The sequence below is a fragment of the Pristis pectinata genome, chromosome 7, assembly GCF_009764475.1.
Source record: "Pristis pectinata isolate sPriPec2 chromosome 7, sPriPec2.1.pri, whole genome shotgun sequence".
Classification (NCBI taxonomy): domain Eukaryota; kingdom Metazoa; phylum Chordata; class Chondrichthyes; order Rhinopristiformes; family Pristidae; genus Pristis; species Pristis pectinata.
Genome location: NC_067411.1, coordinates 57,187,885 through 57,201,440, shown reverse-complemented (window position 1 = coordinate 57,201,440; position 13,556 = coordinate 57,187,885). Strand labels below are relative to the sequence as shown.

The following is a 13,556-nucleotide window of genomic DNA, read 5'->3' as shown; positions in this document are numbered from 1 at the left end:
GCATCCAGTTCTTAAATTAGGAGAATCAGGGAATTGCCTATGTTCCTCTCCACTCATCCTGCTGTTGTCTGGTACCAGGAAGATGTGGTCTGTGAGAATCCTTTACATAGTCTGCTCTGTGATAACAGTCTTTGATGCCCGCTTGCACAAAGTGAGGTCCCACTGGGACTCAAGTTCTTTCACAAACTTCCCTTCATGCTAATTCTGGGTGGTTCATTCCAGCAGGTTTCCTCACTTCCAGGAACTCTGTTTTTCCTCCTCTTCACCAAGCTACCTTCTTTTCTCATCGATATTTATGTATCCAGCGGGGCACAAGGAAATGGGCTAGGTCATGATGGAGCCCCAGTGACATATTGCTCAGATTACTTGCATCAGTGTCCTGCAGATTAATTCCAGGGAGCCTCTGGGCAATCCTAGAAGGTTGTTTATTAATAGAGTCACCTTCCACTACAAGATCAAAGGATAATGTTCTGTAACATTAAAAGCCTTTCCTCGCCCTACAGTCGGCAGTCGTGGGGTGTTGATTTCTCTTGAGGTATTGATTTTGTACCTCGATGTATTCCCAGAGGGGTTGTGGGAAGGATTAATATGTGGGTGATGAACTGACAAACTTCCATGGCCAAAAGCATCTCTAAATCACCCCATGAGGTGATTATTCTTAAAAGATGGGGGGGGGGAGGGGGGAGGTTTATAGAATGTCACAACCCAGTGAGGGAGGCCACTCACCAGATGCAGGAGTCCTGCTGGATGTGAATGCAGAATTCCATGCTAGAAGTTTGATCTTCATTCACTAGGATGGTCTGGAGTGAGGTTTGAATGCCACATGCTCTAACTCGGGCAGGAATGGCCAGTGCCACAGCAAAGGCATGCTCCTCTTAATGCTGTAAAAGGAGAAATCATTGAGGAGCCTGTATAGAAATGAAAATTAGCTTGCCACCAGCTTTCTACATGGAGTATGATATTGGTATAACAAACTAGTTAGTGTTAGATTCCTTTACACTGCAGTAATATAGATTGTATTGCAGCCTGTATCTTGGCGGCTTTAGGTCTGTGCCTCATAGTGTGGCTGGGTGTGGCAGGTTCCTTTCTGCAAAGGACATTGGTGAACCAGACTGGTGGATTTTAACATCCACTTTATGGGAATGAGTATTTATAAATCCTGTGTATTTATAAAAGTAAAAGTTCACTGCTTTCTGGTCATTGTTTCATTCAGTCAGACTGCTGGTTTTCATGTGTGTGCCAGACTGCACACTAAAGGTAATTCAATAAATGGCTGGGATTTTGCTGTAATTCACCATTTCCAATGGCTTTTTGTACCTGGAATCAGATGTATGGAGCACAATCTCACTACTTCTCATGCCCTTGGATTACTACTGTAACTGTTACCCAAATAAAATACCACATCCAACATAAGCATTATTACTGCCCTTCTCTTTCGACTAAAGGTTCAAAAAGACATAAAAAGCATACTCTATTTGTACGTCAGTATAACTTCCAGTTTATAAAACTGACCATCTGTCCTAGTGCCTTGGCTCATCTGATCGTATATCCTCTCTCTGGGACCATCAGCAGTGGAGATTTCCTCAGTTCTGTGTTAATATAGCATAAATTGGCAATCGGAGTCTCATCGACCTGTTGTACAGTCATATTAAAATAATGTGACTTCTTGCCTATATTCCTGGTTAGTGTTCCCTATTCAGTCTCAATCTCAGACATAGAAATTTCCAGTTGTTCTCATCAAGGCAGTATAGTTGAGATTTAAGTTCACATCTCTTCTTCCTGCAGTTCCTAGAACTGCTGGTTTGTTTTTTTTTCTTTCAAGGTGTTATTTTAATATGAGAGGAAAGTATGTGTGTATAATCCCTTTCATGGCCACAGGATATCCGCAAGTACAACACTGACAGTAACAATGAATTGTGGCCATTATTTGGATGTTGTAGCAAGGTGAATCGCCAGAGGACTGTAGTGAGCAACCTGGAAAATAAATCAAAAGTTTTTTCTTTATAAAGGAGAAGTTCCTTTTTCCAATTTCTTTGAACACTTATTGTCTAGAAATTCTTGTAGATCATAATGATGTGCTAGAGGCCAATGCAGCTGCACTGCTGAAAATGGATGTGGTTTCCAAGATTGTAAATGGGCTTTGGACATTTTTACAAATGAAGATGTACCTCCTGGGTGGAAGTTAGGGTGGGGTTGATGGGAGTGATAGGAGGAAGGGTAGGGCAGCATTCAGAGGCCTAATCGAGAGCTGGACTGATTCAGTGTCTGAGGATGGGTTGAGGGAGATCGGGTGCCTCAGAAAGCAGTTGGGTCAGGGGCCTGGGCCAGAAGATGCAGGAATATTGGAAAAGGCCAGGCACGGGCCTCTGTAGCAGGCTCTAACCAAGTGTCTAGCAAAGATAAATGCTCTCTTTTGGCTGGTGATGGGCCAACGATGTTTCTGGGCCATTGAATTACAGCTGAAGGCTATAGTAATAAACCTTTCCATCAGGGAGTGTTGTAGGTCAATGACAAGTCATTGTGAAAGCAACAACGTGGCAGGATTGTTAGTGCAAGGAGCTCAAAGGCTGCTTCTCCTTCCCTGAGGCTCATCTGCTTAGTTGGGAGGCCTGCCTCTGTAATGTCTTTTGGGACTATTAGCTGTTTCTCCTGCCTCTGGGATTATCCCACTGTCCAGGATGTTGATGGCCAGTTGAACAAATCGCAATTTTCTATTGATGTACTGATTGTTGAGGAATTCTGGTTAGATGCCATCAATCCAGTGCATGCCAATATATTATCCAGGTGGTGATGCCTGCTGGTGTGCAGAGTAGCATTTTTCAGGTGAACTGCAGCAGTCCATCCGCCCTGTGTTTGTTTTCAGTGGTAGTCCTTGCCTTTTGGGTTGTTTTGGAGACAGGTTACAATGGTATCTGCACCGATCATAAGTGCTTGTGGGGGCACTTAGGCCATGTCCAATCCCAGGTTTCCCTGCTGGAACATGAGATATCCAAATATTCAGCGAATTCTCTCCATTGAGATATTCTGTCTTTTGAAATGGTGGCTATGAGTGCAATTGCTGTATTTGAGCAATATTAAATCCTGCCAGAAATTCTCTACTGGGACCAACAAGGTACATATTCTCTTCCAAAGCACAAGGTGATCCTTCTATCCATCCACACAACAGCCAATGCCCTTTCCACAGTCAAACTGTCACACTTGCTTGGAGTCAGTGGTGTTTTCTGAATTATAGTGTTGACAATGCTTGCAGGCCTTACAGAATTTCATCTTAGTTTCAGGACTGAATTAACTATTGCAACTTCAATCCCTATGTATAGGGTACTGGCTGAAAGCTTCTGAGCATGTTCTGGGAAGCCATGAGTAGCATTCCTCATGAAACAGAAGTCACATGAATATTTCTACCAGCAGACCAAAGAAAAGGTAGTGTCTGGCTGTTAGGTCTCAGAGATGAGGTGGATATCAGAGGCCGTCACCCAGTCTGCTAATTATTCACCACTCAGTCTACAAAAAAAATTTTCTCCTCAGACTCGTCTATTCTTGTTGAAACTATTTGGGAGACTGCATTAGCAGTTGTTGGATCTATCTTGAGGAATGTTTGAACAGTTCCCCTTCTAATTATCCCTTCCCAAAAATCAGTAATTATCACAAAATTAGTTAAGAGCTGCTTCTGCCAGTTTTTGATCACATGTGACCTTTGCCCTCCAAGGAATATGCTTCAATAACATGGGTTTGTTTATTCAGTCCAAAAGCAGATAAAAATTTTCAAGAGACTTTCAAGAGACTGTTAGATCGGTATATGGAGCTGAGTAAAATAGAGGGCTATGGGCAAGCCTAGTAATTTCTAGGGTAGGGACATGTTCGGCACAGCTTTGTGGGCCGAAGGGCCTGAATTGTGCTATAATTGTTCTATGTTCTAAAATAACTGCCAGTGAGTCTATCCCCGGTAATTCATTGTTGTGGCGAGCTGTATAGGTAAGCCTCTTTATTTAGCATTACTTTGCTATTTTGAAAACAGTCCTTGTATGTTGTTTAATACAGTATCCAAATCCTGTACAGATTATGGTAATATTTTAACATAGTCCTCATTGTATATGAATACAGTGCCCATGTACAGCATGTGTTACGTATGTACACGGCCCCCTTTTCATGTTTTCAGTACCTTGCACAATAGTCCTGTGTGGGATATGTGATATGATTTATGAAGCAAATTAAAATTGTTATACTTGTCTTAAATATTGTGTGTGTGGGTGTGTGTTTAAGCACACATTACACACAGGCTATATGGGTGGGGAGGCTGTTTGGCTGGACAAACTCCTAAGTCCTTCCAACTGGGCTGTTTGGCTTTGAAGTACAACACCCAACAAGTTGCAGACTGACAGATAAGCAGATGAAACAAGAGCACTGACTTGTATTGTAACAGTTAACTAACCAGGGATGAAGACCATCGTCTTGTTTATAATAATCAACTGAACAGGTAAAAACCTTTCCTTTATATATAAAAAACACAAAAGAGAAATTATGCACTAGTTTTCACACACTGGTGTAGTAAAGACACACATTCAACAAGTATCCCTTAAAGAAGCTATGGTGACAGTGAGTCTCTGCAGGTATTTAACATAATGATGCGTTGTGCCAAGCACTTTCTCTGGGATATTTATTTTTATTGGATTGGAGTGTTTCTCTGCGGAGTTTCTTCATGTTCTCATTGATCTAGTGTAACATCTTGATTCCTCTCAAGACAGATGGTTTGTTCCACTGTCTGTTTGCAGGTGTGCTAAGTTTTTGACACCTTGTTAGACAATGGGCCACTATTCTGCAACTATTACCTGGATGCTACCAGTACAGCTTTTAGCAAGTGGTAAAATGAATTAAGAGGTGTTTGTTGCTTTAATAGCTCTGTGCTCTTGCAATGCATCATTAGATTTAAATGTTCGATGGGAATTGGCAGAAGGCAGTGGAACAATTATCTAGGAGAAAGGGAGCTGATGAAGCACAGAGCATTTTAAGATTTATGTTACATTTATAGATAGCCTGGTTGTGGAAAGTAGAAAGATAAAATACACTAATTATAAGAATCAGTGTTGTAAGAAGTTTAAATTTTCCCACATGTATACCTAGTTGAAGCTCTTTAGTTGACTTTAACTTTGTGGTAGGATTAACTCCCATTTTCTCAGGAAATGCAGAATACAGACAGAGATAAATTGAGAAATTTGGACAGATCAGGAGAATTGTGATGAATTGGATTATAATTATAAATGGTTGTGAAGTGTGAGACTTTCCAGAAGTGCACGCTTGGACCACTTTCAGTTATGTTGCAGACTGATCTCCTGTAGCAATTGTAAGGAGAGGCATAAATGGACCAGCTGTGCAAGATGCAAGGCAGGCTCCATTTTAAAGTTGGGATGTGTTGGATTTATTTGTCCCTGAGACCTGTACATGCAGTGTCTTGCATGCTGTATAGCTTAGGTACACATGAGAAGTCCTAGCCTGTCAGAGGACACGTGGGAAACCAATAGAGGTGGCACTAGCACATCCCCTGTTAGTTTGCTGAAACAGTGGGCAGTCCTGATACAAACAGAATGAAAGTGAGTTAACTGAAGTTGGAGAACTCCATATTGAACCCTGCAGGCTACAACATGCCCAGACAAAAAATGAGATGCTGTTCCTTGAGCTTGTGTGGGACCTCATTTGTAACGATGCAGGAGGCCACAGATGGGTCAGAGCGGGATGGTGAATTAAGGTGACAGGCAAACCAAAAGGTCAGGGTTGCTCCTGCGGACTGAGTGCAGATGTTCCATAAAGTGATCATGCTGTATTTGGTTTCTCCAAAGTAGAGGAAGCCACTTTGTTTTCCCGTCAAAACCTTGCCTTTTAACTTCAATGCAAGGTTGTATCAGACCAACTCAAGGGACAGCCCAACTCAGGTTCTTGAGAGCAATTACAAACGGACATTAAACCCCAGGCTTGACAGGGCATCGGCGACCCAATGATGATTTTTAAAATGTCTGTGAATCTGGTTCCATGGAAATCGCGGATTATTTCTGTTAGTAATCTTAATTTTAAAAGTTGCACGGCTTTTGGAAAGAAAAGTCTACTTTATAGCTGCACACGTAAACCCACTGCATTTTTATGGATTTGTTATAATTAGAAACCCAACATGCAGGGAACCAAGTCCCGTATGTTTACAGTAAAGGCACAAAAAGCTTCCAAAACATTCCTGCATATTTTGAATTTTTTGGCAGAATTCCCAGGCAAAGCAGGATGTGAGTGGAGCCCTGGTTATGGTAAGGAAGCAAAAGATCATATCTGGAGTAAACGCGATTATAGTGAATTATCATTTAAACGATCTGTACTGTTTTCATCTCCACTATCAAAACATTCTCAACAGCTATCATTTTTCCCCAACCTTCTCATCACCCCTCTCAATCTTTCCCGTAGCCTGTTCTACTTTGGAATTTAAAAGGTCATGAAGCTCATTGCTCTTTATAGTAAATGAATGTAACATTACCAGGAAATTGAGGTATATGATGGATGGCTCCTCCCTGTACAGCAACTTAAGTCATTTTATCCCTTCCATGAAATATTTGGCTCCTCCCTCCTATGCTTAAAGCAATATATAATGTTGCTGTCTCCGTTGTATCTTTTAGCACCTAATGGTGATTGGAAGAGGTGCAAACTCATTAACTGCTGGAAGAACTCAGTGGGTTAAGCAGAATCCATGGAGGCAAAGGGATGGTCAACGTTCTGGGTTGAGTGTTTCTGATGTAGGGTCTCGACGTGAAACATCGACCATTCCTTTGCCTCCTTGGATGCTGCTTGACCCATTGAGTTCTTCCTGCAGTTTATTTTTTGCTTCAGATTCCAGCATTTGCATTCTGTTATGTCTTTTATTTAGCTCCAGCTCCGTTTTCTGAACCCAGCTGTCCAGATTTTGACATTGACATTTAGTTTTGGCCTAGGGCAAAGAAGAGCTTGTGGTGATGCATTGTAGAAAATAAGATTGTGGCTGGTTCCATTGGGTTATCGCTCAAAGATTGCTCTGGAAATTCCAAAGATTAATCCCAAGGTCACTACTGGAGAAAAACAAGGAAATTTTAAAAAATTTTGTTTGTTTTTCTTTTGTGATCTGTAGAATGTCGATTCCAGACAAGGGTGAGAGTTATTGGTTATAGTAAGAGTAATGAGTAGATCGGTAGATGAGTGCTATCATCTACTCATCAGTAAATGAGTAGATGAGTAGTAGAGAGCAGCTTGCAACGAGTTGCCATGCTCCAGCGCCGCAGTTCTACGATGTTGCTCAGTGAGCAAGAAATGACTTTGCTGGACCTCTTCTGGAGATCTATAGTGTTTATGTGCTGGCCATCAGGCACCCATTTACACTAATCCCATTTTGTTCACCCCATATTCCCTTCAACCCCTCATAGATTCTACCACTGACCTATGCACAAGGGGCAATTAACTGAACAACCTCCATACATTTGGGCTGAGAGGAAACAGGAGCACCTGAAGGAAAACCTATGCAGTCATGAGGAAACCATGCAAACTTCATACAGATAGCACCAGAGGTTAGGATTGAACCCAGGGTGCTGGAGCTGTGAGGCCACCCATAGATTGAGGCCCCATTTATCCTCTCATTAAAATGGACCACCCACCTTTGCTTTTTATGGGATCTTACAATGTACCCATTTACTGATACATTTGCCTGCCAAACATCAATAATTCGATTGGAAAAATTCCCATTAGCCATGAAGCAATTTGGGACTTCCCAGCAACGTGAAAATCACTGCAGTTATGTAACTTGCAATCCAATTGGTTTTTATACCTTGTGTTTCTGGGCAAGATGATAAGGTTCATGATATCATTTTAATTCTGATGTATGCCTGATTTAACTGATACCAATTATGGATCGCAGTGCTTAAACCTAAATTGAGGCTTTCCTGACTGGTTCAAATGCCCATTGCCTCAGTGGCCAGCCAGCAGCAGTAAACCAACAGACTGACAACAGTCATTTCACTTACTTCTGAGCTGTAAACATTCAAGTATATAAAAACGGGATTTGTATAGACCTCGAGAAGACAAGTCCAGCCCCTGCCCAGTGCTTTATCTTTTGTCTTCCATGAATTACATTGAACGTTGCTGATCCTATGATCAGTCCTTGATTGCTTTCTGATGTATTCTAATGTAATGTTTATATCTGCAGTGCTTGCTGTTTAGGCCGCAACCAATTTGACATTCAACATCTTACTTTAGGAAGACTAACGAAGCCATGGGAAGAATATGACCACAGTGTCTTCCAAAGTAATACCAGGGACTGAGAGGCTTTATTTACAGGGACAGATTGAGAAATTTGGTTTATTAGAACAGAAGACCAAAAGGAGATCTGATAATGTTCAGAATCTTAAGGGATTCTGATGAGATAACTTGAGGAAAAATGTGTTACTGATCTGCAAGTTAATGACCAGAGCGCATCAGCGTGGCATTGCCAGAGGAACGAAGTTTTGAATACCTTTCTGCACCAGGGTTGTAGAGGCAGAACCAGTGGTAGAGTAGACTCCATGTTTAAAAGGGAATGACTGCTGCATATTCTGGAGAATTTTGGGTTTGATAGGAAAGGGGATCTTAATGAAATTCCATTGTAAGGGCATTCATATTACAGCACAAGATTAAAAACATTTGCTATCAGGAGGAAAGCCAGCAAAAGGTCAGGAGATTTTTCAGCACTCTGAAAGGACTAGAAAAGAAAACTTGCTGTTGCCCTCAGACACAGCACAAATGATTTGCTACTAATCAGCAAATGGAGGAGAACTTAGGAGCCACGTGGCCTAGGAAGAATCTTTCTAGCATTATTCTGCTAAAATTACAAGGAGCCAGTGTTGAAGTAGGGCGCATGTGCATGTATGTATAGAATTGGAAATGTTGGAATCTGGAATCGTGGATTTGGACTGAAGTCAGAGCATGCAGTCTGAGACATGCTGAACAGTGATCAGCAGATAGTTGGCAGTTTGCGACAGAACCAGAAGATTAATGCAGTCTGCAATCTGTTCATAGTTAACAAATTTATTGGCATTTAGCAACCATTTGCGCAATTGAATCTCCTGGACCTGAAGAAAGGAAACTCTGAATCTGGTGTTGGCCTTGGATTCTCCAGGTGGATACATCTTAAACTTAAGCGCAGTTGTATACAAAATAAACCATGTTTTAACTCAACCATAGCTAATTCAAACCCAACATGAGCCTAAGAATACCCGACCTGATCCAACACAAATAGTCTGCTCACAGTGGGACTCAGGCCAAGTAACCAGACTCGTTTATTTTTTTAAAAAATCCTAAGCCTTTGTGCATTTATTTACAGAGAGCCATACAGGCCTGATGTGACCCAAGGTGAGGGCATCATTTTTTTGGTGCCCAGTTTGATCTGAACCCTACTCGCATTTTCAAGTTCCATTGGGCTCATACCAGGTAGCCAGGCTCCATACTTCCTCTCTTTCTGCTCTCTCCCTCCATTCTTCCATCTCTGCAGGGAAATTCGTGAAGAGTCGATGACACAACTGTCAACATCAGCAAAGCCTCCGCAAGCATTGCTGGGAAAGATCGGGCCTCTGACTGCAGAGATTGACTGAAGTGTAAAGTCACAGCACCAGGTACAGCCGCAACAATTGACTCAGTACAACACATGAGGCCCATTCCCCTGTCCCTACAGGATGTTGGAACTGTGGTTTATTTTTAAGTTTGGTTTGTTTTAGTTAAGTTTCATGCACAATGTGGGGAGTGCAGATGGCTGTGGGTCACTTTGTTTTTTTTTTTAACTCTGATAACCCCCTGAAAAGATGAAGGATATGTTTGTGAATGAAGCCACGTTCCACAGGCTTGAGCTGTGTGGTCTGCGAGAGTCATCCCCTAACTAACAGAGGAACTGACCGAGTCACCTCTGATTCACAAATATTATTTTGAGTTAATTGATGATTTGAAGAGAGATTTTGATTTGGTTTGAAGATCACAAGTATTTGGCTACATTAATAAAGTGCTTTTATGTCATATTTTTCCAAAGGTCACAAATGCAGAGTGTTAATATCTTCCAAAACATGCATTAAACTGCAGGAATAAGGAGTCAGGAAAAGAGACTCTTGATTTTCACCTGAGCTGCAAGTTAAAGGCGCTTCAGATTGAGACTTTGAAGTTGTGAGGGGTTTTGTTGAAGTAAATTATGAAAGATAGTTTCCACTACTTGCTGAGGCTGTGATAGGAGTGAATGTATTTTAGATGTCCCCAAGAGGAATTAAAGAAGATAGAAAATATTTCTTTACATGCAAGGTGTTTAAACTTGTTTTCTGTGGCATCAGTTGTTATGGAAAGAGACTCAATAATTAAGAATGAAACAAGGTAGTTTGAAAGTGCGGAATATTCAACAGTAACAACAGTGAGGAGGAGGATAGGATTAGCCTATGAGAAACATTAAGGATAATGGAATCGGGAATGTGGGATTGGACTAGATGAGATGTTACAAGGGTCCAAGAAGTGAGGAGGAGAGTGGAATTAAACAAGAGGAGTAACACAGAATATGGGAAGTGAGTGGAATTTGACTTGTTTGGATATTAAAGAACAAGGTGGTGAGGAAGAGAATGGCAGTGGGTTAAGGGAGATTTTAAAGGTGTAGGGAGTAGGGAAAAGAGTGGAGTTAGGGCACTGGGAGAATAACTTTGGTTCAATCTAACATTTCTCCAAACCCTTTAAAGGAACAAGACAGATTGAGAATGGGATTCAACCAGGTGATGCACATTACCAGGATAGGTAATAACGTGAAAAGGAAAGTTGACATGTCGTAGTCTCAGGATTATTATCCAAACGTGCTAATTGACATATAGGCAAACAAAGTGGGACAATAAATGTGTGTGCATTATTCAAGAATAATTGAATGATCTGGGGGCAATCATTTCTGGAAAGAATTCAGATTTAATCAGATTGACTGGGTATATGGAAAAAATACAGGTGACTAAATATTTGAAGGAAGGAGTTGAAGTTGCTGTACTTCTTATGGGATGAAAGGTTGTAATTAGCAGAAAGGTAAATATAAAATCCATATCAAATGAGTGACAGGTAGAGGATGAAATCTGTAAGCAAATCAACAAGGTAACAATCAGGCTTAGACGAATAAAAAGGGGAAATTTCAACTGCTTCCAAGTAAACTCTCAGGAAGAAGAAACAAAAGGAGAAGAGAGAATTTAGTTTTTGCAACATGTACACCTTGTTATTCAGTACACAAAGTAAAAAGAGAATTGTTGCTGGATCTTTCTATTGGTAATGAACCAGAACAGATAGACGTAACAGGATATAGGTACTAGATATTGCAATGTTGTAAGGTTCAAAAACATAAAATCTGGAAATAGGTTAACTAGGAGAGGCTGTTAGCAGGTAAAAAGATGTCTGGCAAGTGGGAGGCTTTTAAAAGTGAGATAAGGAGAGTTCAGGGCCAACATGTTCCTGTTCGAGCAAAGGGCAAAGCTGGCAAGATTAGGGAAACCTGGCTGACAAGTAACATTGAAGCTCTGGGCTGGAAAAAGGAGGCATATGTCAGGTATAGGCAGATGGGATCAAGTGAATCCCTTGAGGAGTATAAGGGATGTAGGAATACACTTAAGAAAGAAATCAGGAAGGCAAAAGGGGACATGAGATATCCTGAGCAGATAAGATAAAGGAGAATCTCGAGATTCTGTAAGTATATTAAGAGCAAAATGATAACAAGGGAAAGAATAAGTCCCCCTGAGGATCATTGTGTTCATCTATGTGTGGAGCCACGGGAGATGGTCGAAGTCTTAAATGAATACCTCGCCTATATTTACTGTGAAGAAGGTCATGGAAGCTAGTGAGTTCAAGGAAGAGAACAGTGATGTCTTGAAACGTATCGACATTACAAAAGAGGAAATATTGGCAGTCTTGAAGGGCATAAAGGCAGATAAGTCACCAGAGCCTGACTGTCTGTATCCTAGAATGTTGTGGGAAGCAACAGAAGAAATAGCTGGGGCCCTGGCAGAGATTTTTGTATCTTCTTTAACCATGGGTGAGGTACCAGAAGACTGGAGGGTGGCTAATGTTGCCTTTATTTAAGAAGGGCTGCAAGGACAAGCCAGGGAATGATAGGCTGACATCAGTGGTGGGAAAATTACTGGAGGGGATTCTGAGAGACTGGATCTACCTGTATTTAGAAAGGCAAGTGCTGATAAGGGGTAGTCAGCATAGCTTTGTGGGAAATCGTGTGTCTCGAATTTAATTGAGTTCTTTGAAGAGGTGACCAAGAAGATAGGCAAGGTAGTACATGGATTATAGGAAGGTTTTTGACAAGGTTCCTCACAGTAGGTGGTCCGGAAAGTTAGATCACATGAGATCCAGGGTGACCCAGCCAATTGGATACAAAATTGGCCTGGTGTAGGAGGCAGAGGGTGGTAATGGAGGGTTGCTTTTCAGATTGGAGACCCGTGACCAGGGGTGTGCTGCAGAGATTGGTGCTGAGTTCAAGTTCAAGTTACTTTATTGTCATTCATCCATGCTATAAAAACACATGGCGGAACGAAATGTTGTTTCCCCCAGGCTCTCACAATAGAGGACGTGCATAGAACAGAAGACATACAATAAACACAAACAAAAAACAAAAAAAAATAGTGCAAGTACAAATAGTGCAAAAAAAAGTATATACAAAATACAAATTTAGTGCAGAGTTAGTGCAAAACCGAGTTGGACAAGAGAAATACAAGCTCAGTGTGTTGTACTCATTGTATAAACATGTTCAGCAGCAGCCAAAGTTCTTATACGCCATTGTGCAAACCAGGGCTTTTGACGTGGCATTTATCTACCAGGATAGTCAGGAGCCTGACAGCCTGGGGGGAAAAGGCTGTTGTGCAATCTAGTAGTTCTGGCCTGGATGCTCCGGTACCGCTTGCCAGATGGCAGTGGGACAAATAGGTCGTGGGAGGGATGAGAAGGGTCGTCTATGATTCTATAAACCTTACGTGTGCATCGTGTATTGTAAATATCCGAGATGGAGGGAATAGGTGCTCCAATGATCTTTTTCGCTGTACTTGCAATTCTCTGCAAAGACTTATGGTCAGAGATGTTACATTTGCCGTACCAGGTAGAGATGCAGCTGGTCAGGACACTCTCAATGGTACCCCTGTAGAATGTGGTGAGGGTGGGGGAGGGCAGGTTTGCTCTTCTCAGCTGCCGTAAAAAGTGGAGACGCTGCTGTGCCCTCTTGGCGAGGGAAGAGATGTTAGTTGACCAGGACAGGTCGTCTGCTATACGTATTCCCAAGAATTTATAACAGCTGACTCTCTGTACAATGATGCCATTGATGCACAGGGGTAAGTGGTCAGCCTGAGCCTTTCTAAAATCCACAATCTTGTTTTGTCCACGTTCAAGGAGAGATTGTTGACTGAGCACCAATCTGCTAGCCTCGCCACCTCCTCTGTTGTTTGTCATATGTATTAATAATTCGTATGAGACTGTGGGTAGCACAATTAATAAGTTTGCAGATGACACCAAAATTGGTGGCGTAGTGGACAGTG

At 41.6% G+C, this 13,556-nt stretch overlaps 1 protein-coding gene across 4 annotated transcripts in view; it reads left to right on the top strand.

Annotated features, from left to right (window-relative positions):
- Nucleotides 1-13,556, top strand: part of mfhas1 (multifunctional ROCO family signaling regulator 1) — a 79,969-nt gene that overhangs the window by 30,534 nt on the left and 35,879 nt on the right. Inside the window, exon 2 of one of the 4 annotated variants that reach the window (XR_007956700.1) lies at nt 9,521-9,641. The exons of 2 other annotated variants lie outside the window; for them this stretch is intronic. Coding sequence is in view for 1 of the 2 variants with exons in the window: in XM_052020481.1 (XP_051876441.1) it covers nt 9,353-9,375 (23 nt within the window). In the remaining variant the exon portion in view is untranslated. Of the gene's footprint in view, nt 1-9,352; nt 9,438-9,520; nt 9,642-13,556 lie in introns of those variants that run through there. One more of the 4 variants, XM_052020481.1, reaches the window with a different exon arrangement.